General features: G+C 42.3%; 6 protein-coding genes across 11 annotated transcripts; 2 read left to right on the top strand and 4 right to left on the bottom strand.

Annotated features, from left to right (window-relative positions):
- Positions 1 to 3,077: 3,077 nt before the first annotated feature.
- On the bottom strand, positions 3,078 to 5,374 carry LOC113204606 (cathepsin L). The gene is made up of 7 exons (XM_026419839.2): positions 5,223 to 5,374; positions 4,747 to 4,854; positions 4,504 to 4,656; positions 4,219 to 4,425; positions 3,951 to 4,142; positions 3,711 to 3,873; positions 3,078 to 3,637 (listed from the first exon to the last, which is right to left on the bottom strand). Exons 2-7 carry the CDS (start codon positions 4,837 to 4,839, stop codon positions 3,429 to 3,431), a joined length of 1,017 nt encoding a protein of 338 aa, XP_026275624.1. The 5' UTR covers positions 4,840 to 4,854; positions 5,223 to 5,374; the 3' UTR covers positions 3,078 to 3,428.
- Positions 5,375 to 5,538: 164 nt separating this feature from the next.
- Positions 5,539 to 7,814, top strand: LOC113204604 (tyrosyl-DNA phosphodiesterase 2-like). Of its 6 annotated transcripts, none has more exons than XM_026419833.2 (7): positions 5,539 to 5,713; positions 6,122 to 6,261; positions 6,339 to 6,436; positions 6,520 to 6,723; positions 6,824 to 7,034; positions 7,121 to 7,291; positions 7,379 to 7,814. In XM_026419833.2, exons 1-7 carry the CDS (start codon positions 5,638 to 5,640, stop codon positions 7,721 to 7,723), a joined length of 1,245 nt encoding a protein of 414 aa, XP_026275618.1. In that variant the 5' UTR covers positions 5,539 to 5,637; the 3' UTR covers positions 7,724 to 7,814. The 6 variants fall into 6 exon arrangements, with proteins under 6 accessions (XP_026275618.1, XP_026275619.1, XP_026275620.1 ...); XM_026419834.2 differs by having other exon boundaries at positions 5,539 to 5,801; XM_026419835.2 differs by having other exon boundaries at positions 5,539 to 5,870.
- Positions 7,804 to 12,559, bottom strand: LOC113204607 (mitochondrial folate transporter/carrier). The gene is made up of 7 exons (XM_026419840.2): positions 12,197 to 12,559; positions 11,880 to 12,030; positions 11,643 to 11,780; positions 11,438 to 11,537; positions 11,253 to 11,366; positions 11,019 to 11,164; positions 7,804 to 8,300 (listed from the first exon to the last, which is right to left on the bottom strand). The coding sequence occupies exons 1-7, from the start codon at positions 12,381 to 12,383 to the stop codon at positions 8,150 to 8,152; spliced, it is 987 nt and encodes a 328-aa protein (XP_026275625.1). The 5' UTR covers positions 12,384 to 12,559; the 3' UTR covers positions 7,804 to 8,149.
- Positions 12,560 to 12,740: 181 nt separating this feature from the next.
- Positions 12,741 to 13,984, top strand: LOC113204608 (trafficking protein particle complex subunit 5). Its single transcript, XM_052268419.1, has 5 exons — positions 12,741 to 12,882; positions 12,954 to 13,137; positions 13,254 to 13,380; positions 13,468 to 13,650; positions 13,728 to 13,984. Exons 2-5 carry the CDS (start codon positions 12,968 to 12,970, stop codon positions 13,833 to 13,835), a joined length of 588 nt encoding a protein of 195 aa, XP_052124379.1. The 5' UTR covers positions 12,741 to 12,882; positions 12,954 to 12,967; the 3' UTR covers positions 13,836 to 13,984.
- LOC113204609 (uncharacterized) lies at positions 13,981 to 14,874 on the bottom strand. Its single transcript, XM_026419843.2, has 3 exons — positions 14,587 to 14,874; positions 14,310 to 14,459; positions 13,981 to 14,193 (listed from the first exon to the last, which is right to left on the bottom strand). The coding sequence occupies exons 1-3, from the start codon at positions 14,740 to 14,742 to the stop codon at positions 14,125 to 14,127; spliced, it is 375 nt and encodes a 124-aa protein (XP_026275628.1). The 5' UTR covers positions 14,743 to 14,874; the 3' UTR covers positions 13,981 to 14,124.
- Positions 14,875 to 15,377: 503 nt separating this feature from the next.
- On the bottom strand, positions 15,378 to 20,551 carry LOC113204565 (nuclear exosome regulator NRDE2). The gene is made up of 17 exons (XM_026419774.2): positions 20,349 to 20,551; positions 19,498 to 20,179; positions 19,324 to 19,419; positions 19,128 to 19,249; positions 18,876 to 19,036; positions 18,599 to 18,775; positions 18,308 to 18,512; positions 18,075 to 18,224; positions 17,757 to 17,983; positions 17,368 to 17,672; positions 17,104 to 17,281; positions 16,839 to 17,023; positions 16,438 to 16,764; positions 16,184 to 16,349; positions 15,921 to 16,080; positions 15,619 to 15,815; positions 15,378 to 15,540 (listed from the first exon to the last, which is right to left on the bottom strand). The coding sequence occupies exons 1-17, from the start codon at positions 20,425 to 20,427 to the stop codon at positions 15,415 to 15,417; spliced, it is 3,543 nt and encodes a 1,180-aa protein (XP_026275559.1). The 5' UTR covers positions 20,428 to 20,551; the 3' UTR covers positions 15,378 to 15,414.
- Between the last annotated feature and the right edge of the window lie 3,586 nt (positions 20,552 to 24,137).

The raw sequence follows: 24,137 nt of genomic DNA, 5'->3' as shown, positions 1-24,137 counted from the left end.
GGGGGGGGGTGCTGGTCTCCACCATACCATACCATACCCACCGATCGCAGCTTTAACACGTTCAGTGCGGCTTGTTTTTGGTGTGGGGGGGCGTGACCCCATAGTGGTCACACCGCACTGAACGTGTAAAACGAGACGCCTGCTGAAATGCCTGAAAGCTTGAAATACATATGTGGATCACCTGCCTCCCCCCAATCCACCCGCGCCGTGTCTGGCGTCTTGCTGCCCGGGTGAGTATGCAAACGGCATGCACGCGTGCATCCCATGTACTGTGTCACTATGGTTGGCGGGCGGGGCGAGTTAGCCACCATATAGGCAACATCGAGACATTCGCCCCGCCGGCCAGACGGGCCGGCAATATAGCCGCTCTTGATAAGAAAGTGAGTGAAAAGAATTCGAACGAGCAGGGATGTCGAACGCTATGGCCATGAGAAGCGTTATCATGGCTGAGGCGTATGTAGCTGGTTCCGTGGAGCTGTTGTGCCTCGTGTTATGCGAACGTCATGCCTCATGTCCGCGCCCCGTCAGCCGGTCACTTGCGATAATGCAGTGATGGGAGGGGGAGGGGGAGGCGTTCCCTAGGGGGTACCCAACCCAACCGCCGCGCCCCGCGCGGCACCTTCCACATCCAACCGGCATCCGCCCCGCCCTTCCAGATGACACTAAACAGAGATGCAAACGATGCAAACCATATGCGCCGGAGGTCGGGCAAATGTTTGGCACACGCACACACACACAGTCGCGCGCGCGCGCCCTCACATGCCTCACACACACACTCAAAACTTCCACGCGGAGAAGAGAGTGTCGTGTGGAAATTTAGCAGCTAGCGTCGGAGCGGTCGCGATTGAGGAGCGGGAGGAGTTGCCGTGGTCCAGGGCAGGGGGCTGCTCTGCCGGAGTGGGAACTTCCCTGGCCGCTGCCGTTCCCCGTGGGAAGAGGAGGCGGGGCGGAGACACTGCAAAACACGGCGACGCGGCATTCCGGGCGAGAAGAGCTGCGGGCTCAGCCGGGCTCGGCCGTCACCACCCCAGCTCATTGCATCATCCCACTGATTTTGTTCACGATTGTGCTCGCGTGACCAGGAAGTACACATGCGCAGTCAGTATTGGGGCAAGAAGCTTACCCTTCTCGTGTCGCGGTAAACCACCAACCACCACCGCGGACATCAAACATTCACCAATGATTCAAACCAAATCAGGCAGTGTCTTGAAAGCCGAAGGGAAAGATAGGAGAAGGAGGGGGGGGGGGGCAGACAGTTAACACGTACTGCTCCTATACGATACACACCACGGCAAAGGGGCAGGGGGTGCACCGTGGGTTGCCTACAGGTGCTGTGTATAGTAAGTTGCCTTTCTGCCAGGCGGCTCATTATGACGACGGGGACGCCCCCCCCCCGGATTTCCACCCTTAATCCGCGCATGCGACACATCAAGACACATCTCTTGGACACATGGTCAGAGGACAATGCCGCTTGGCCGACGGACCACTACCCCCAGCATCACGGTCCGTGACTCAGCACATGCGCCTTGCTCTTTCTTTAGAACGGATATTTCTCCTTCCCTCTCCCCGATTCGTTTTCCCGAGCAAACCGACTACAGCACGCCCGGTTCGATCCGGTTTGCCCGTGTACAGTAAGGCAGCGGCCGAGCCGGGCCGGAGACCAGACAACCGGTTCCAATAATATTGGCTCAGTAGATAAGAGACAAGAGCCTGGGAAATGGCGAGCCAGCTCCGCCCCGCCCCCGCGCCCCTCTTCCCTGTTGGGGACCTTCCTGTTAGTTCGGGCCGGGCCAGGCCGGGCCAGGCCGGGCCCGACGGCTAGGGGCCGTCCGCAAGTAACGTGTGTTTTATTGGGGACTTGGGGATGGTCCAGGAAGAGCGTCTGTTTTCCTCTCAGATTCATTCGCCAAATATCGATAGCTCGGCGCCTGCGAGACTCGGGGTAGGCCATCCCGCAGTACATGCGTGCCCTGCAGGCTGGACGTTGCCTACCTACTAGGCGCTATGGGAGCTTGAAGTGGTCGAACTTGACAGGTTCGTAACGGCGAAAGACGGACGTTCTTCCTGGATGGTCCCTTGGCGGGCGATATAGTCCGTACGTCAGGGTTCTGTGGAGGCTTAGGCTTACTGCGGGCGACATTTACGCAAGAACGGTGGTTGCAGTTCAATGCGCATGATGCGCATGCGTTCTCTTTCACGCACCCATGTAGTAATAACTGAAGAAACAACATGTAGTTGGTTTACTAAATGTAGACACCTCAGCAGGCCAGTCCTCATTGTGAGTACAATAGGGCTCCATTGTATCCGCAATAGAGCCTGGCCGGTGTCTACAGTTAGTGAACCAGCTATAAACGCGAATTGGACTTCCCTCCTGGTATAATCCTTATGAAAGTATAGATTTACAGTACTGTCTGGAATGACTTTATTGGCGATATCGATACGAGAGAGAAAGATAGCGTTTGAGTTTTGTTTGGCCTCTTCAAGAAGTCAGACAGATATCGACACGATACGTTTGAGGTATCCTCAACGATACGAAAGTGTCACAGCATACGCGTTCGATTTTATTTGCTAGTGAGTTAAGATAAAGAGGGGGAGGAGTGGATAAACGCGCCTCCCTCCTCGACCTGCTGTTGTCTGTGTCACGACCTCATGTGCGACGTTTGTGTCTGCCTAGTCCTTCCGCGCCTTGCGGTCGCTGGTGAAGCGTGGGGTCAGACGGTCCTTCCGGCCCGGGCGGCTGGCCTAGAGCTGGCCGACCCAGATTACTCGAGTCCTTTTGCTGTTAGAGCTAGAGAGTGTGCTGGTGATTGACTTGGTGAGAGCCGTGGCACGCATGCATTTTCAGCCCAGTTTAAATTAAAGGCCCGAGCGAAAAAGCGACAATAGGACCCCTGTCTTTCACACGAATTGGACGTCGTCAGAGTTCAATAAAAAGAAACCTGGGACCTACATATGTTTGACAGTCAAACAGAAAGATTGCCAATAAATAACAAATTTAGTTTCCCTACATCAGTATGGCTGATTGGGCAGAGGCTTAGTGTAGAGAAAGGTTATTCACATTTTTATATGAAACACAATTTTTTTTTAAAAAAAGTGAGTTTAATTGAATGGAATTACAGACATAAAATCTAATGACTGAGACACTCACACATGAGAGGGTAAAAGATACAAGTCACAGAACTTGCCATAATATTTAAAAAAATGAGATGTAAAGCTAATAAAGCATTCAACCACAGAAAATATGACAAATTGTTCCTCAAGCTAACAGAAGATATGCTTCTGACAAAGTGATGAAAACAAACTCAACTTGTCACATCAGGTACACACAGATGAAAGTGACAATCATTTATCCAAAGTCAAGTCCCTACCTCATTGGCAGAAATCATCACAGCACTTTGATCAAAATCTTAAGATACAAATGACACAACTTAAACAAGGGGATAGCTAGCAGAAGCCGCGATACCACAGTGATTGTCACGGTTCCTTGCCATCTTGATGAAGCCATCCTGTCCCCAAGAAGTGCCCCATGAATTCTTCACAATCCAGTAATCATTGCCATCTTCATCAGTTCCATACCCAACAACCAGAACTCCATGATCCAAGTTTTCACTGGAGCATTCAGGCTCATAGTAAACTCCTGTTAGACAGAAAATTTAATTAAAATTGGTCAAACATTCAGAAACCATTCTTGATGGAAATCAAAGCCTTACCCTCCTTGTAGAATTGGAAGCTCTCATGGCTGGCATCAATAGCAACTGAAACAGGTCCAATGGTAGCAACAGCTTCCTTCAAGTGTTCTTCATCAGGCTTGATATCAACCATGCCAGTGTCAGTGGCACCAGACTTCTTGGGGTTGTAACGGCACTTCTCATCCTGAAGAAAAGTTGTAATGATTACAATTAAATCTGAAATCACCCTGAAAGCGTGGTCTAAATTAATCATGAACTTACATCTCCATCATAAGGATAGCTGTTCTCAGTGTCAATACCACGATTATCACGAACATAAGCAAAAGCATTGTCCATCAAACCACCGTTGCATCCTTGGTTCCCATATTTGCCCGAACAATCAATCAAATTCTGTTCACTGAGGGAAACTAAAGTACCTGTTTTACGGAAATGCTGTCCTTCAAGAGCTCCAGTCTGAAAAACAAATTTTAAATGATTAGAACCATAAAACTCTTTGGTCGACAGAAAATTGGGTGTAAACAAGACATACCGCACTGAAAGACCAGCATGATCCACAGTGACCCTGATCCTTGATGTCAGTAACAGCTCCCTTTTCCCTCCAGTCAACACTCTTGGGAATCTCAACATTGGCTGGTCGAATGAAGGTGGCCCCAATCCTCTCATGGACTCCCTGAACCATTCCCAGCCGAGCAGAGCGGTTGAAACCATTCATGGTGTGGGTAAACTCATGATGGAGCTACATTAAAAAAAAATTTAACATAACCATGGCAGGCAGGGGTGATAAGAAAATTTAAGAGAGAATCTAAGTACTAACCATATCGGCATACTTGTTAAGACCCAACTTGTATGCAACTTCTCCTCGAGCAAACTTAGCATTATGCTTCGCAATCTTATGCTTATTTTCCATAAAAATTTTCATGCGGAACTTCTCTTCCACATCGTTATCATATTTCTTGCTATGAGACAGCTGTCAAAACAAGAAAGCAACATGGTGCCTCTAAAGATGTGTTCAAAGTCATTTCATTAAGTTCAAACACAAAGGATTCACATCAGATACCTTGTAAGTGGCCCACTCCTCCATAACCAAGTCAAAGAATGAGATGGCACAAGCCGAGGCCAACACTGTGGCCAGAACAAAGAGGAGCTTCATTTTGGCTTTTTCAACCTGAAACGAAAAACAGTAAGAGTTGGCGTGATGGACAGTACACAAATAAATTCAGCTGGATTTGACACTTCACTCCAAACAAAGCATTCATTATTTAAAACCACCAAGTACACGCGAAAATATTACTTCGACGAAAATCAAGGCTAAAAGCAATCCCCAAATTGCGCATAACGACCTCACGACGGTCAAGGTCTGCGAGGTCACCACGCGCAGTGCTCGGTTTGGCAACAAACAAAGAACTCTTTGTGCTCGGCCTCAGCCCATCAGCTGTTCCTCGGCCAAACGTAAACAAACCAATCGATAGATGACGGTCTGCTAATTTCTATGAACCAGAAGTGCAAGAAAAACCTAAAATTAAAATGGCTCACCTTCAATAACGTAGAGTAAACTGCGCTGCTGAGAAACTGCGACAACTACGCGGATCGGTCTGCCTCTGCCTGCCTCCACACGAGATCTGGTGTGTCTGGCCTGTGGTGGTGTTGTGCTCCTCCTGTTCCTGTACACTCCACTCCACTGTCAAGCAAGCGAAGCCAACGGCTCGGCTCGTTGGGTGGGGGAATGTAACGTCTCAGCTCTCTCACTCGCACATATTGAGAATGTACGGAGAGACAGAGAAGGAGTTGAGTAGAATGGTGGGAGGAACACGTGACTTGTCCGTGTGCCGCATCCGAATCGGAACCGCGAGTACAAAGAGATGGCTCTGCTTGTGCAGAATATGAGCGAGGTTCCGCATAGCATCGACTCGGACGCAATCTCTGATGGAGCAGGGGCCGTCGATAAACTATGATCCCTAGTTCCCTCTCTGTGTGTCTGCCGATAACCATTCGCGCAATAATTTGCAGTGCTTCGGGTGGTGCAGGTCTTGACTTGTCTTTTGTCTTGGCGCGAGTTTGTGTCTGCTGTTAAGCCCTTGCCGAAATTGAAGAATTGTTTAGACCAAGGAGAAAGTGCGTATCGAAGCTAATGAAGGAATAGTGTACCGTCGTCTGTGTGTTTTTCTGGGAGTGTCTCTTTAGGTTGTTAATACTGTCATGATTATATGTCATCACACGTGCGAAATATGTGGATGACATTTCACTCCAATCGCTACTGGTGGACATTCTCTCACAAAGTACTCGTTATATTGAAATTGCGAGGGTATCCGTGCTATTTGTTCATTTTGTACCCTGTAACGTGTCTGCACAAACTGTGCGGTACGCCGTGTTGCTGAGGGTTATGAGTTGCAATGCATACTGAGTTGTTCCATTATTTGTTGTTTGTTTTTTAGAAACCAGCATCATGAGCGACGATGAGGACATACCAGATGTTACTATTTGCCAGCAGAGAGTGGAAGAGTTTGCGCAAATAACTGGAACAGATGAAGCATGTGCCCAGTTCTATTTACAAGACCGCAAGTGGGATTTAGAGGTATGTTTCATTCTGACGCCTTGTTCTTTCTGCTCTTGTAGTTCTAACTCAACTCTTCCGCTTTCATTTCGGAACAGAGATCTATCAATGCTTTCTTTGAAGCCAAAGCCAGTGGAGGTGTCAACCTGATGGAAGACCATGACTCTGAAGCACCAGTTGTGGTTGTTAATATTGAGTGAGTTTTAATGTGGACAGCATGCAATTGTGAATACTAGTTTAAAATGTTAAGTTGATTCAATAGCGAGTTGTTTGTCTCAGCCAAGCGGTAGCCAATCAGCTGGCTGCAGTGCCCCCTGTTGCGTTACCTCTACCAAAACAAGCAATAAGGCCCTTGTCACACAAACATTTGCAGTGCTCAACCAAGCCACCACCAGAAATGACTTTCATAACTTGGAATATTGATGGTCTGAATTCTCACAATCTCAAGAAAAGAACTAAAGCTGTTTGTGTTGTTATTTTTGAGTAAGTTCCTTTAACTTCAATTTGTCATAAATTTCTAGACGTGACAAGAGGTGAGTTTTATTTCCCAATATTGATGAGTTTTGTACTTTAATTTCTGCAGGAGTAGCCCTGATGTTGTATTTTTGCAAGAAGTAATACCCTCAACGTTGTCTTACATTGAAAATAAATTACCAGAGTACAAATGTATAGCATCAGGGGATGGAGAATATTTTACTGCAACACTCCTTAGAAGGTTTACAACATACTACGACTCCCATCGTGTTGTTGATTTCCCAGGTTCATTAATGGGGAGGAGCTTGCTTGTAACAGAAGTGAGAGTTTTATCACAAGACTGATAACTTTTACTTGTATTGTTCTTTTGCCTGTATTGATATTGGTGTTACTTTTTAAATATCAGGCTCACATAGGACCATTAAAATTAACATTGCTAAATACCCATTTGGAAAGTACTGCTGACCATGCTGCAGAGAGAGTTAATCAGTTGAATAAATCATTGAAAGAAGTTACAGATGCAGCCAAGAACAGAGTTGTAATTTTTGGAGGTGATCTCAATCTCAGAGATAAGGAGGTTTGTTTTCCATTGCAAGTATTACTTAGAGATATTTGATTCGTTTTATCTATTTTAGTTATTGTGTTTGTTTAAAATAATTTTCAGCTTGTACTCTGTGGAGGGCTTCCCAATGGTGTGGTTGACCTTTGGGAGGCTGGAGGCTCCCGTCCTGAATGCAGATACACTTGGGATATGACTCGAAATACCAATACTGAAATGGCTGGTCGGTTCAAGCCACGCTGTCGGTTTGATAGAGTATATTTGAGACAATCTTTCCCCCCAGCAGTGAAACCTAAATATTTTGGTCTCATAGGGCTGCAAAAGGTGATGGGCACACAGAGCTTTCCAAGTGACCATTGGGGTATAAAGGTACATTTTGATATTTTGGATCAAGATGATTCTGCTTCATCACCAGCAAAAAAGATGAAATTAGAGACTACTGTAGAATAAGGATGCTGACCTTATGTGCATTAAGTGGAAATCATCATTTTTGTATGTTTATTTTGTATTTTGTTCAATGAATATTAATATTTTGAAATAAGTCAAATTTATTTTCTTGCCATAGCCATATAAGAAAAGAGTGTGGTTCCTGCACACTACACTGAAAGTATTTTGCTTTCTTCTCAGAATATGTGTGCACTCAAACAAGAAACATACTGCAACGTCCATCATTGCATGTTTACAGCAGCTACACCTAACCACAGACTAGAAAGGACTGCTGTGAAATCATTGCCGTTATTAGAAACTTTTGTTCAGAAAAGACCCAGCAAGAGCCAATACGATTTTATCTTAAGTGTATTTCTTGCTGGTGAAGTGAAAATACAGTAAAATTAGTACATCACAGCCTTGAGCCCTTGCAGGTTTAAATAAAATATCTCACAACTTGTTCATATTTCTATTTCTGAAGGGATGGTCTAAAATATATCTAGACACATTTTCGTAGACAACAAAGGTGATCATAGTAGCTGGCACCACACGAGACAATGAAGCCCCCAGGCCTTTGTAAAAGCCACGAGGACCCTCGAATCTGGAACAACCGAAATGTAAAAAAAAACAAATTTAAAAATTCATCTTCATAAACTATTTGATCAAGGAAAGAGACTATGGCAAGCTTATCATTGACATGGATTTACTTTAATTGGCACAATTAAATGATGCCCTGCTTTAATCCACGACCACTAAAAAACTCTGAGTGGACTCTTGCTAGTAGTTGAATGAATGGACTAACGTGAAATTAGTGGATGCCTTAGCTTTACTACTGAAAGTGTTTCTTCTTTCCGGCAGACAGATGATAATTCATTGAACCAATTGATTTAATTAGATGAAAAAAGAAATATGAAATCTTAATTCTGGAGATGACACTTAAAACTGAATTACACAGGAAACTAGTCAGTGATCACAATTTTACACAAAAACAAAGTTTGTGGTAAGCTTGATAAGAGGTCTCCATTGAAAAAAAAAAAAAAAAATTGGGACGTTAACTTGCACAGATGGAAGTTACATCGTCATTGGACTTGGATAAAACAGAATAAGAAAGCTCAAAAGATTTAAAAACACTTTTTTTCTAGAACCATCACAAGATTCCACATGTTGGAACTTTCACAATCGCACAAAGATAAAACAAAAAAAAATAATCAGAATTCATACAGAACACTTTTTTTACTACAAATGCTTGTGCAGGTTATGAGGTCAGTTTTCCTGCCTCTATTTCTGATTTGAGTGAAAAGAATAATTCCTAGATTGACAAAATAATAAAAATTCAATTAAACAATAAGGAGTATTGTAAACCATCTATGTTATGATCATAGCAAATTCTTCGAAAGCAAAACATGTGACAATGTTTCATTTCCAAGTAGCTTTAAAGTTGCATATTGAGTCTTCATGAAACAGAAGCAGCAGTCAACTTTAGAATAATATTCAGAAAGGTACTTTTAATATTTAACACAGATGAAATAGATCATCTGTTATAAAAAGTAAACAACTCAAAGTACTGACTTTCTTTTCTTTGTAAGGGAAGTTTCAAAATTTCCTAAAACTTTGTTTTATCAAACAAGATGAAGATGATTATTGCACAATAGACTAAATTTGTCTAAGGTCCAAAAACAAATCAATGTTGGGTAACAAATGCTGAGGAAAACAAACAACAAAAAACAATCTCTGAGTTCCTGACACAAATATTGGAAGAATACACATAATACATGGAAGTTGATTGTAATTGACATAAGATAGCTAGAGAAAAGTAGAAGAATGTCTAGTTAGATGACAAAACAACAAGAAGAGCATCAGGGCATCAAACATGTTTGATACATTAGGAGAAACCTCGTTCTTTACCCAAGTTTGGTCTGGTGTGATTATGAAATGAAAACAGAAAGATCATTGTTGTCAATGACCGCTCTTCAAAACTTTTCGCGCCGACGCAGTTTTAGCTTTTCTCAATAGATGGCGCTGTTCGCGCATGCGCTTGATTGTTTTTTTCGTGTTAAAATAATTTCATTTGAGATAGGTTTTAATCATTATGAGGACCAAAAAAGGTTATAATATGATTGTTTTAAGTTGAAACATTAACGGCTAGCCTATTTTTAGTTGTTTAGCCAAATTTTTTCAGGTAAAACTTATCTCTATTAAGATATTTGTCCGTGTAGAAAAACCATCCGAAACGCACGCTCGACCGGCGATTTTTTCGACCTTATTTCTGAAATTTCTTTAAATTTTGCGTAATAAACCGAAAAAAACCTCTATTATGGATTGGTGAGGCCGCCAAGACCTACAGTTTGATACAACTGGCATAGTTGTAGGTGTTGTGGTTACCGAGATGAATCGAGTCGCTAAATTACACCAGACCAAGCATAATACTCGTTCTTCCACCTCCGAGAGGGAAGTGAGAATGGAGGTAAAGAACGAGTAAAAAATGGCACTATCATTAATTTATTGTTGGCTATTAGATGGTGAACCATTGCATCAAGAAACTAAATCAGTTCACTAAACTCAAACTTTGGAAAAAGATTGAACTTTTAAATGCTTTAGCAAAAAGGCATTCAATGAAAGGATGACTGAGATATAGCACAAAGCAGTTAAGTACAAATATACACCAACGGCCTTGGTTCTTCATGTATGTATGCATGGTGAATGAAAACAAATCTAGCTTTAACTGTATAATTTTCACAGGGGGAACAAAATGTCAGGAGGTAGGGAGGTACACATGTTTGTTATTACGGATTCTGTTGTGCCTCTGTCAAAAATATTCCAGATACGAAAGTTACGGTGGGCAGGCAAAATAAAATTCTACCTCTAAGAGGAGAAATTATCAGTATTGAAACCAGATACTATCTTTCCATGCACTTGGCTATCAGAAATAAAGGGAAGAAAAGAAAAGTTGTTCAAGAGGAAAGCACTACAAAAAAAAAATCTTTTACACAAAGGAGCACAAGCCAATTCTGGTGAAAATGTCACAAGAGGTCACAATATCTATCACACTGCTGCACAGCAAATTAAAAATCCTCTTGGTTACAGCTTGATTACGATTAATAACACTTAAAAAATTCATAAACATACATCCTGTAAAATTGCTTCGAAGATATATTTTAAGAGCTAATGTTTAGATAATTGTCAGCTGCCTTCCCATCCCTTTCCAGGGGACAATAAATATGTAACCCACTCATAACCTTGGAACACTAAACAAATATTTGGGACCACATGGAGAAAGTAGGGACCCACTCCTTTGTAAAACCCTCGAATGCCCTCATACCTCCAGGTTTTGGAGACGCAATCCATAGTGCCTGCATAATTGTGATGATGATCCTGCAACCGGGCGCGGACCACTTGATACGGATATGTGATTGAAGCTGCAACTAATTTTGATGCAGCAGCAAAGAATAGGTACTCTGATGTACTCTGAAAAAAATAACATTCAATTTCAAAATTACCAAACAAGTTCCAAAAAGATTAAACTAGCCAAAAAGGAAATCCATTTGAAACCTACCATCCTTGTGCTTAAAACTGTTCCTCTATAATTATTGTACCAATTTTTCATTTCTTCATACACCATGAATTGAATAGCACCATGGGAAACTCCAATCATACCAGGTACAAGGCCCTACATAAAAAGTAATTACAGTAAACATGCACAAGCTTCCTCCACTTTCATTATTCAGATTTACAGCATACCTTGTACATTCCTGGTATTCCTTCAGCTTTGTAAATTTTGTTAAAGCAGTCTATCATACCACTGTAAAGCGGCTTCTCATTTCCATATTGAGTACACAGTCTAGAAAAGAAATTTTATAATTTCCACTTAGCTTTGAGATACAAGTACAGAGGAACACAAAATATTAAACATTGAGGGGGAAGGGGGGGGGGGCATTATACTAACCTAGTTTTCACAACCCAAAGAGGGTTTGTTAAAAATAGAGTTAAAATACCCGCTTCTGCGGCAGCTCCCATGTGCATAGGCCAGCTTAACTGCATATTTGGATCACCACCTTGAACCCATGTTTTAGTGGTATTATAACTGAAAGAGAATTAGAACTGTGTAGAGGGTCTGCATGACAAATTTAGCATGTGGAAAAAATATAAAGAAAAGGAAAACATTAATAGAATAGTAACTCACAATAAAAAGTAGAGGCCCCATGCAGTGCCAGAACCCCAAACGTTCGGTACTACACCTCTATACAGGCCACGGATACCCTCCTGTTTGTAAATTGTAACTAATGCATTTCGTATGCTGTTGTACTGAGGCATGCTAGTCCGCCCATCATTCACTGAAACATAGAAGACAAGATGAAGTAATTTGGGAGGAAATGGCAGTCATCTGAGCTAACTGCTGCAAAATCCGCCTGTACCAAGACCCATGCAAAAGTTAAGGTTAGGCTAACAAAATGCAGTCACCTTGACTGCTGCACATAGAAGAACTGTTTTACATCTTACCGGCGAATCGAACTTTGATTAGATCCAACGGGTGCAAGACGACACTTGATGTCACCCCACCGGACACTCCAGCGATCAAATGTTCGTATTTCATGTGGCTGAAAACTCCTTTAACTCCAGCAGCCGATGCCGAGCCCCCTTTCGACCCCGCCATGTCGTTTTCTTTGGCTTTTGAACTTTGACTCATTTTCAACTAGCCATGTCGGTGTTCGAAACCCATCTTCTTTCAGAGCTTTAGCAGACTCGATGAATGAACAAATACCACACCACTCTTTAAAGATGATGAAACCATTTGTGGATCAAGGTTCAAACCCGCCATGAAAAATGATTGCCCCTTCTTCCCCTCCCCTTTCCTTTTCCCTCTCGCCTCTCTTCTTACTTCTGTTCTTTTGCCAAATCGACGACTGATCAAGTGCAAACTGTAATTATTGAATCTCCGAACAGTGTTGATTTTAGTTTTGGAGAAACGGTGAGTATTATAATACGTCCTTGCACCTTGAAGATACCTTATGCACAAACCATCGCTATTCTACTTCCTTAATGAGTGGACAAGTGTGGGACGAGAGAGTCAGCAAGTTTTTTGATGTTGGCAACAAATTAACCCCCTCTGTACGTAACCTTCTGTCTGCTGTTGCTGTCAAATCACAATCACACAACCAAACCAAAACCAACCTGGGCCGAACGGCGTAAACATTTAGCATTATTTTGTGTTAATTGTGTCTGTCGAAAAAGACTTTAAGCGAAATCCATTCGTTAGGGACGCTTTTCAACATGAGCAACGCAATAACAATATCTGTTGTGAGGCCAAAGACAAGTCTGCTAGACAAGCCCCTAAGCAAAGGAAAAGGCGAAGTTAGTTTAAGTTCGTTTGCTTTACTTTTCTCTGAGCTTGTACAATATTGTCAAAATCGTGTTTATACTGTACCAGAGCTTCAGACCAAGTGAGTGTAGTACATTGCCTCATCTTCTTCATTTATAGTGAACCTACTGTTAGATTTGAAAATGTATGTGAGAGCTTTATTGCCATTGAATTAAATTTTATTTTTATAATTTTCAGATTAGCAGAAATGGGCCAAGATGTAGGCTCCAAAGTAATTGATTTATTTTTTGTACGTGATCGTAGTTGGAAACGAGAAACTAAACTCATTCACATGCTGTTCTTCATCAAGACAACATTATGGAAAGTAAGACAATAAAAGAGAAGCAAGCTCTTGCTTATTGAATTTCCTGTGTTTGATCATCTAATGATCAGATTTGTCCTCCTTTGTCAGTCGTTATTTGGCAGGGAAGCAGACAAATTAGAGCGTGCCAATGATGATGAAGCAACTTACTACATTATTGAAGATGAACCTCTTGTCAATAAGTATATTTCAGTTCCAAAAGACAAGGGGAGTCTGAACTGTGCAGTATTTGTGGCTGGAATTATTGAGGCAGTACTGAATGGGTGTGGTTTTGTAAGTTGTAGGACTATTGGTCATGTATTTCACTAGTACTGGTACCTTTTCAATTATTTCCCTGCCTCTATTTCCAGGCTTGTAAAGTGACAGCTCACTGGCATAAAGGGACTACTTACATGGTGAAGTTTGAAGATCATGTCATCAGTAGAGACAAGCAGTTGGGAGATCAAAAGTCAATGTAGACTGTCCCTTTTGGTTGTTTTCAATACATCAATTATGATGTATGTTTTGCATAATATTAGAATGTTTACTTTAAGATTATATGTTGCTTTTTTAAAAATGTATATCAAACTCATTTTGGAAAATACAAATCACGTTCTCAAAAAATGTCTTCAAACTATTTTAATTTCCCTAAGTCAAAAATCTATTACCAATGGTAACAGGAGGGACAGATAAAATGATAAAAGATGCAGAGACTTAAGGGGAATATTTACATACAGCATTGAACATTAATCATCAATGAGATAACTTTTAAACAAATTTGTTATTGCGATCAAAGTAGGAAATTTCACCACGTCGACATCTACCCTCAAATTCTTTCTGTAACAAACAAATAAAGCAAGTGTCAGCATGAAAGTATCTACTATACTGTACGCTATGAAGAAAAATAAATTTGTACAAATACTTCATGCAGAGAAGTTACTAGCAATACTTACTCGGGTAAAATGGGCCCACAGTCCAATTCCAACGATTGGAGCAATAACAGCACCCAAGAACCACATTCCAGATTTCAAAGTTGGTCTGCCATGCGTCCATTCACTCATGAAACTTTGTGCTGCTTCATAACGTTGAAACGCTGGATCCATCTGTAAAAGGAAAGCAGACGGTGATTACCACGTAAATACCATGTATTGTTACGACAAGGTGACTCCAACAGCATATTGAGTACTTCATAGCAACACGAAATAATTTATTTGATGTAAAACCACTTACTATATATCCTGTTCCCATTGCAGCAGCAGTCTTAAAAGGGTTCGACTTTTCCTTGATGAGGAACTCTCGTAGTTCCTGCCGCTGCCGTGCCTTGTCCTGAATAGCACGGATTTCCCTGTTGGATAATGTGATAGTAGGTGTGCCCTTGGGGATCATTGTGAATTTGGTTGACTAGCAAGGGGCAAAAACAATATTTGTGGTCGCGCAGAAACCAATGACAATCTCAACTTAACCACCAAATTCTAGGTTCGTCTTCTTGGCCTTGGCAGGTATTCTGTGAATAGTATCCAAACAGCTGACGTCGATTATTGGCAGATTCATCTTTTCTGATATGCTTTTTTTTCTCGAAATTGTTACTTTGTAAACGAAAACTAGATGATAGATTACCAGAAACGAGAAAGGGACTTGAAGTTACCAGTTGCCCGTTGTAATGTAATGTAACAAGAGCAAATGAACGAGAGCACAGCCCTGCACAGGGCAGCATTTCCGTTTCCTCGATTCAAACCTGCGCGGTCTGCTGGCCATATCTTCCACATGGCCGCTGCATAACAAGTAACACATTTTTGACGAATTTCATGTGTATTAGACGCATCACGTGCGCATTTTGTGTGGCAATGCGCATTTAATGTTTCTAAAATGTGTCACGTTTTAGGGCATATTTCAATGCGCACCACTAAACCTTCTCTATTGTTCTAGATGGAGACAAGCCCTTTTAACTTTTACTTCCTTTGACCTTTTTCCAGCCTTTCAGTCAGAAACACAATAGGGGGTAGGGGAGGGGGTAATTAAAGTTGTCTAGTCTTCATAATTCTTTATTGTGACAATTACTTAATCAATACGAAGAATTTCTAATTCCTCTGGTGTTACATGCAATCGTAGTTCCTTCTCCACCAAAAGGTCTTGCACTTGTGCCAGTTGAGTTGGGAGTACTTGGACTATGTCCATATAAAGAGTCTGTAAGTAAATCATTTTACAATTTTTTTATGAAAAGATAAGGCAAAGTGAGAGCAGTAAATAAAATTAATAACTTACCTTAGCCCATGGGCAGTCTTCCAAGGCAAGGTAAAGTGTACTACTATACTCAGAATCATTGTGGCTGACAGCTGCTGCAAACTGTAATCTTAAGCGCCAGAGCATTGGACAGCGACGCATAATCGAGTGCTTGGTCAGTTTTTTCAATAGCGTTGACATTCTGCTTCTGGTGTTAGGATCTGGTAACTCAGGTCCTCCTATGATAGGAAGACATTCCACAAATTAATCAAAAGATTATTTTTTTTCAAGAACTTTACAATACCGGTAATAACATTCATATAGCATAATTGTTGGTAGAGTACCTTGATTGAGATAAGAATGAGTGTTGTGAGCACATAGTTCTTGTTGTTTCAGTCGATATCTCATAACAAATACAAAAAGAACATAGGCTATTGCTGAATTCAATTCATAGAATATTTTTGATAAGCGCCAAAGTGGCAAACCAGTTCCACTGTTGCTTGTCTATGGAGGAAAACAAAAATAATCTGATATTAGTTAAATTTGTTGGAAACATAATGGCCTATGTTTTTGTAAACAACTAACAACCTAGATGATAACAATATACCTCTAAATCAGCTAATGCGGCTGAAAATACAAGGTTACCAGGAAATTCCTTTAGCCCTCGAAGAATCACTTCTCTCAAGACACCAAAGGATCCACGAGTCTCAAAGCAATGATGTCGTAATAGGGAGATGTATGATTCAAGCAAGGCTTCACGCTGCACTTTGACGCTAAAGACAAATCATACATAATCTGTTCAGTGAGAGCAGTAACAAACTAAGATTAGCCTTTAAACAATGGAAGGATGAGGTCAATTACATTTTTTCCTGTTGAGATGATGCAGATTCTGGAGACTCAAGTTCTCTTAGAACATTTTCAAACATAGTTGTAGCTTTCCAAATTGAATGGGACAAAAAAAGGAGCCAGCCATGACACACTGTCCACTCAACCAAAAATGTTGGCACAAGATGGCAGACATCAGGAGCTATTAATGTGTCCAATTCTTCTGTTTCAGGATTGTCTAAGGCAGCCTTTGTAACGTGATTGAACTTAGATAAAGCGGCTGCAACATCAGTGTTTGATGGTTGCTCATTTTTCAAAACAGCTCCTTTGCCCAATGAAACAAGCAAACTCAGGGCTTTTTTCCTATAAAGAACAAATATAAAATAGAAACTGTCTGTGAAGCCTTACAATAAGATAAAAAGCAACATGCTTCCTACCTATTTTCTACATTTTGTTCACTTTCTGTTGAGCTGTTTGCTTGTGCATCATTTGTAAGTTCCCTGTGTGTTAAAGAAAGGTGAACCTCGACCAATGTGCGGTATAAGGTACAGATGTACGCTCTATCAGTAGCAATGGGTACTGGCTTATTGTTTGGAAGGGCAGAAATCGTACCTTGAAGAACCTGAAAGATTTTATCCAAGTATTTAGTTCAGTAGACAATTGAAGAATTTAAGTAAAGTCAAGGAACTAAAACAAACATACTTTTTTGGCGCCATCTACACTTCCGTTTTCTAACTCCAGAAGTGCAAATTCTTTAAAGAGAAGCAAATTACTCCTGTTTGATTCATGTCTCAACAAATCTTTAGCCATTGACCTCATTTTCTTTTTTCGACCTCGAGGAAGTTTGCAATGCCCTAAACGCTCCAGCTGCATTAACCATCTGAAGGCATACAAATATATCTTTTGAGTTATATAATATTAAATGCCAATCATGGCTCAAGGAAATCAATTGGATCAAAAATTAACCTGTAAAAGCGCAGCCACCAAACCATCAAGTATGTTTTTTGAGAGGCTGGCAAGCAGTCTGCACAAGCAGAAAACACTTGAGTCAAAAAGTCAATATATTCATCTTGACCAGGACGGGCAATCAAATACTGAGGTCCAGAAGCCAACTGTGATGCATCCTGAAGCAGAGTACTTGTCTCCTTGAATTCTAAAGTTCCAAGGGGCAGGAGTGATGCAAATAGTGGTTCTGGACCATCCAGAAGCCATGGAAGTGGATGTAAACCAGCTGCTTTAGCAGCACTTTCTCGCCAAGGTAATATTGGCACCTGTGGAAAATAAAGGGTAAGTGATCAATTCATAAGTTATAAGCAAAAATTTAACTGACATTCAAGCTCTGCTAAAGTTGATACCTTTAGAAGTGACAAAGTAACTGTCACAAGACGGAAATTCAAATGAGGAGAGTTTATTGGATGAATTAAGTCATTCACATCTTCTGGAAACACCAATCTCTGTGGATCTTCACTTTCTGCATCAACTGGAAGTGGGACCCAATGGGTACCAGCTCGTAATGTCTCTACTCTTAACCACAATGTGGACAAGGGAAGTTGTGATTTCAGTATAGCTTCTTCCAGTTCAGCTGCAGTAATTTAGTTAGATCAGATAATAGAAAACAGTAAGTACATTATTTTGTAGGCAAAACACTTTGCAATAATGGAAAGATTACATACTCAGAGCATTATCTGCAACAGTGTTTGTGATATGGAATTTTGTAGGATCAAGCTTAGCAATGTTAAATTCTAAATAAACATTAAGGAAAGACCACATAAGTTCCCACAGCCCAGCTTGACGTAAAAAGAGGCCAAAGTGAAGCACAAGACCTAGAATCAACAAAAATTGTGAATCAATATAAAAAATTGTAAAATCTCAGGAGGACTTCCCTTTGAAGATAAATATGACTTACTAATAAGTTTGGCCTCAATTGTTTCAGCAGAACCTGTGTTTCCTCTCTTCAAACTGTGAATATTTGTGAAAGCTTCTTGATAAAGGGATTTGACAGCTGGAACTTTGCAGGCTGAGAGAGAGCCTTGTGAAGCCATAATTAATGATTCCCAGAGAGCAAGGTTTCCAGGATCTGTTCCAATCCATGTTTTCAGCTGTTGTGTTAACTGTGATGATGAAACAATAGTCAGATAAAAGAAGATAGTTATGAGGACACTAATTATCTCTTGAGTAAAATTCCAAAATTAATAACCTTGTCACTTGGTAGTACAGACTCTGCAAGCTGACATCGCTCCCTGAGCAGTTCTTCAGACTTTGGATTTTCTTTCAGAGCTTTATCGAGGATAGCCAACTTGCGTTCCGAAGTTACTCTTGCACCAGAAGCACCTCCTCCCCTTCTGTATACTCTCTCAAATTGGTGGACTACATCCTTAAAGAGACATGTTTTAAATCAATTTCACTTAAGTTTTCTATTTTCATATTAACAGACTTGAGTAAACTCTATTAAACTAATGGTGTAATAATCTTACTTGAAATTGGACATATTTTCTCCATAGATCAGTATTTTGGGGATTTTCCGCTAGATCATGGTTAAATTTGGCTGTTTCATGAGAGATTTCTCCTTCAACGTCATTAACATCCCCTTGGATCTGCCCTCTATTTTTTGGAATACTCTCTAACTTTTTCCTTGCTAAAATTTGATATATATAATTATTAAAGTTGGCCAGGTGCAATTTTCCAATAACAAATAGTTGTTTAAGATTTAAAGAAATGTCACATACTTGTCATGTCAGCCTCCATTTCTTTAATAATTTTATTGTAGTAACGTAGTTTTAAAGTGCGGCGCTTGGACTGTGGCAAATAATTTCTAGAAATGCCTAAGCCTTTTTTAGAACAATAATACCTGGAACATAAAATGATGTTTTGTGATCAAATAGGTAAGACATATATTACTATGTTTCTCTTCCACAACAGTACCGTGCTGCAACTGGGCGAGAAAGAGTTGTAACATTTAAGTTTCCTAAAGCCCTGGTCCTGTCTTCATAGTATGGCATGTTTTTTAAATCATTAAACCTAAAAGAAATAACCAACATTATTATTTTTATGCTTCAATGTGGATCAAGAAAGTGCAAATTTGAAAAACTGTGGTACCTGACATCACTATTTCTATGCGACTTGGTGTTGCTGTTGTCAATACTACTGTCGGTCCCACTACTGCTGGAGCTCCTTCGTTTTTTGAGCCTTTTCTGATATTTTTTATATGTGCTTGATACTTCTTTCTCTCTACTTCTACTTCTCTGCCTAGTTCTGGATCTCTTTCTTTCTCTGTCTCTCCTACTTATATCGGTGCTCCTCTGAGGACTCCATGAGTCTTTCCCACTTGAACTGGAGCTCTTACGAGGGTGATTAATTGACATGGAGCGTTCTCTTTTCCTTGTTTCTCTTCTTTGCTTGGTAGTGTCTAGAGTTCTTTCACTAGTGTTGCTATTCCACAATTCTTTTTGATGAAGGCTCAAGCTTGAGCTGTGCTGTGCAGATTTAAATGAATTCAAAACTAAAATATCTGAGGCTTGTGATGAGCCTGATGGTGGTAAAGGAGAGCTAGGGGGTGTAGAAGGAGAGCTAAGAGGTGTCGAAGGAGAACTCGGAGGTGTTGAAGGAGAGCTAGGTGGTGTAGAAAAGGAGTCTGAGTTGTCATTGCTTTTGCTACCATCCAGCATTTCAGTCTTCAATCCACTTTTTTCTCTGGCTGGCACAATGCTTTCACCAAGCCTACCTTGAATATTTGAAATGACATCCGAGTTGACATTAAAGCTTGAGTTTGACAGCCATTCTACAACAGATAACACAGAATGAGCAAACGGAATTAAGTACATAGCAACTTAAAAAATACGAGATAGACAGCGAAAAACTGGTTTTGAAACGAGAACTATCTGTTGTATATGAGAAGATGATAACATTACAGCCGAAAACTAATAACCTACAAACTCAGGAAATCTCACCATTTTTTTTGGATTCAGAGTTTGCACTTTTCGTCTCATTGGCCTCGCCTTTACTTGTGCTAGCGTATGCTGCGAACATTTTGCTTCGACTAGAAAACTGACACGAGAAGAAAAGCGTTCTCGGCGTTTACAAGATTCGCCAGAGGACGTAATGTTTACGAAACGCAGTGTTTACATTTTTGAGCAGACTGTACTGCTACTGTCGAGTATGAGAAATATGCCGTGAGGCATAGGCTCCGTCCGAATTCTCACCACTCCGGTTCGTTTCGTTTCCTTTCGTTTCATTTGTGGGTGAGGGGAGGTGAAGAAGGGGGTCTTCTTCACCCCCCCTCACCCACAAAAGAAACGAAAGGAAACGAAACGAACCGGACTGATGAGAATTTGGACGGAGCCATATTCTCTTTGCGTGTTTTGTAAAGTATACGTGCACGTGCACGAGCGTGCCACTAGCCAACCCAGAAAGGCTTCTGGAGAGCAGGGCAGCGAGATAACCGGATGGCGAACGAGCGAGCAAACGGCACGAGCGAGCGAGCTAAGAGCGTGAGCGAGCGAGCGAACAGAGAGGACGAGCGAACGCAATAGCGAGCGAGCGAGCGAACGAGCTAGAGAAGAGAACCGGGAGAGCGAATCACACGTTGTCTCCCTTTATTTTCCAATTTATTTTCACGAAAACAGCAAATACATACGAGCACAACTTATTCGGAGCAGCGTTTGTACGTCAAATCTTTGCTATTTCGATTTGATTTTATGCTCGCTCGCTCGTTTGCTCGCTCGCTCCTGCATTCGCTCGCCCGCTCGCGCCGCGCTGTTCGCTCGCTCCACGGTTAGCTCGCTTGAATCTCCCGTTCGCTCGCTCCGTTGCGTTCGCTACCCTGCTCTCCAGAAGCCCTTCAGTGAGCAAAGAAATCTCAGACCGATGTCAGAACGATATCAGATATCAATCAAAAAGGTGTAAATTTCATCAATCTGGTGCGAAAACCGACAAATTTCTGATGTCTGACGTCGTTTCGGTATCGGTCAGATATTTCATTGCTCACTGGCCTCAGAAGCGCCAATGCGCATTCAATGCGTTAATGCGCATTAAAATGCGCAAAAAAGGTTACGCATTCCTTGCGCATTTAATGCGCGTAATGCGCACTAAATGTGCATTTAATGCACTAATGCGCATTAAATGCGTCAGGAATGTGTAACCTTTTTTGTGCATTTTAATGCGCATTGAAGAAGCGGCGCTACGGGGGGGGGGGGGGGGGGGGGGGGGGCGGCAAAAGAATGTTATGTTATAGTTGAAAAATATGTTAATTAATTAATTAATTAATTAATTAATTAAAATTTTAAATTAAGGAAACACGATTAGAAATCTCAATTTTCTTACGTCCCCAGAGACACGTTCATTGTGAGCGTGACCTACAATGTGGTCATGCTTTGCTGTTTTTTACAACCACTGGATGCACAATCACAACACCGCACTGGACGTGAACGTGTTCACCTGACCCCCGAGTAATATCCAGAAAAACTAAAGTGCAATTCATGGGTGGAAATTTGTAAAACCGCAGATTCCTTGGACATGTTCGTGCGTTATAAGAAATAGATCGCAGCCGGCGCGCGGCGCACCATAGAGATGAGAGGCACTTCTCCTAGCGGGGGGACGGGCGGGCAGCGGCGCCTGTACAGCCTGTAGGACGCCGTCGACGCCGTGCTGCCGTAGTGTTGCCGGACCGTACGCTATGGGAGGTTCAACGCTCCTACACAATGCCCTTCTGCCCCCCAATGCCCCTCCTTCCTCTATCCCCGACCACTACCGCCACTTAAAATACTGCCGTAGGTGCGAAGAATGCAAGCACTGCACCGATGATAGCGCACACTGTAAAAATTGATTTTGAACGAAACTTACTAACTTGTATTTTCGCCGATTCCGTCACCGCGGTGTAAGGTAGTCCGCGAAAGTGTCAAATACCCATGCAATACACCATGTATCAAAACTTAATTAAGTTACCTGAAAATTTCGATAATGTTCGGGCTCAAGGCTGCAAGTTGTGTTCCCCTCCTCAGAGGGCCGGGCTGTTTCCCGCTTGCTCCTGGCAGCCCCGTGTTCTGTTCGGCGCGCTCCTCTCAGCCGCTGGAGCACTCCCCGGGCCCCGTGAAGCAGCCGTGGGCCCGCGCGCCACCAGCGCGCCGCCACCGGGGCGGAGCACCGCGCGGAATGCATTGTGGACAGGGATTAATTGGCCCCCGGAGCCCGCCTGCACTGGCGCGGGGAGGGGCGCGGTGGGGCGCCGTATAATACCCCTGTAAAATTATTAGCGGCACACTGTTAACACTTGTAAGAAAAAGCACGCTTTCCCTCGTATCTACGGCGCGCGCAGCACTACTTCGTAGAGATGTGCACAAGCGTGGCGCCTTTGACGCCCCTGACGGCTCGAGCGAGTGCACTGTAGTTTAGGAGGGGTTCACCGATCGGGCGACATATTGCCAAATATTTGGCATAACTTTGGGCGTAAGTATGCTTTTGAGACACCTCTGCCCTGTCCGTCCATGCAGCAAGCACTTCTAACACTTGCCCTGTGTGTGTGTAGACACCTCTGGCCAACTCTGGCAACTGGTCCATCATGCAGTAGGCAGACTACCCATACGCGCAGTCTGAAGTGCCTCCATGAAACACACCTTTTCCCTGTCAGAGTACCATATACACATCTGTGCTGTGATGTGGGAGGGGAAATAGAGATCATCCTACGTCCGCCATTTGCCGTTACAAAGCTGCCAAGTTCAGCCTATGCAAGCTCTCGTAGCGCCTGGTAGGCAGGCAATATATTTCCTGCAGCGTATGCGTGTACGGCGGGCTGGCCTATCCCGAGTCTCGCAGGCGCCCAGCTCTCTTAATTTAATTATTTTTAAGTTAAACGGGCGTACTTTCTGGACGATCACTGGTGTCTGGAAACCAAAAGGTGCCCTGGAAACATGAGACTGGAAGTGGGCGCCACATGTCGCTATGGATCCTATCATAAGCCTGAAGACGTTTACTTTTGGGGCACCCCGCCTGCGAGCGCATCAGCTACGTGTACACTTTGTGAGCCCATACAGACTTCATGTGTTTCGTCGGAATCAAACCAGGTACGCCGGCTGTTCAGCAAGCTGTTCATGAGTCCGCATCAAAAAGAAGGTCGACGTCTGCGATTTCAGAGGTTGCACTCTCTAAAAATTCTAACGCTAACGCGTTAATCGGCCCCTGAAGTTTTAACGAACAATCGTATGCATACGAAGAAATAGTCATTTAATTAATCACTTCAATAGCTTCAGCGTTCAAAATTAGAAGAGAGGGAAGTCGTCAAAACTTGATGGTAAGTGTTGTGGCTCTTCGTTCTGAAGTCACCACAATAACAAAACCAACAGCGAGGCAAGCGCCTTATAGAAACTACTTAGTGGGCATTCCCCGGCAATGACAACTTTTACTTATAGTTACAATTATTTAAACACATGTCATTTAACCACCTCTGAAGTGCACGCGAAATCGCTAAAGAAGGAGTTATTAGACGTGGGTTGAACATAAAAGTGAGGAGAGTACATCACTCAATTTATCCAAAAACATGAACAGAGTTCGTTTGCAAAGGTTGGTACCATTGTTAGAAGCCACGCCTCCTTTACCCAGGAATGTCGTAGCCACGCCCATTTCTAAACAAACTGTGCAGCTTTGATTTTAAACCGGTAGAAGTTGTGATTGGGATATTTTATGGCATCGATTAAAAGCTTATTCGGTGGCTTCAAGAACGGTGCACAATCGGCTCGCTTACACTT

Source organism: Frankliniella occidentalis, unplaced genomic scaffold (assembly GCF_000697945.3).
Source record: "Frankliniella occidentalis isolate FOCC.00 unplaced genomic scaffold, Focc_3.1 Scaffold69, whole genome shotgun sequence".
Taxonomy (NCBI): domain Eukaryota; kingdom Metazoa; phylum Arthropoda; class Insecta; order Thysanoptera; family Thripidae; genus Frankliniella; species Frankliniella occidentalis.
Note: the sequence above shows the minus strand (reverse complement) of the source record. Positions and strands in the feature narration are given on the sequence as shown.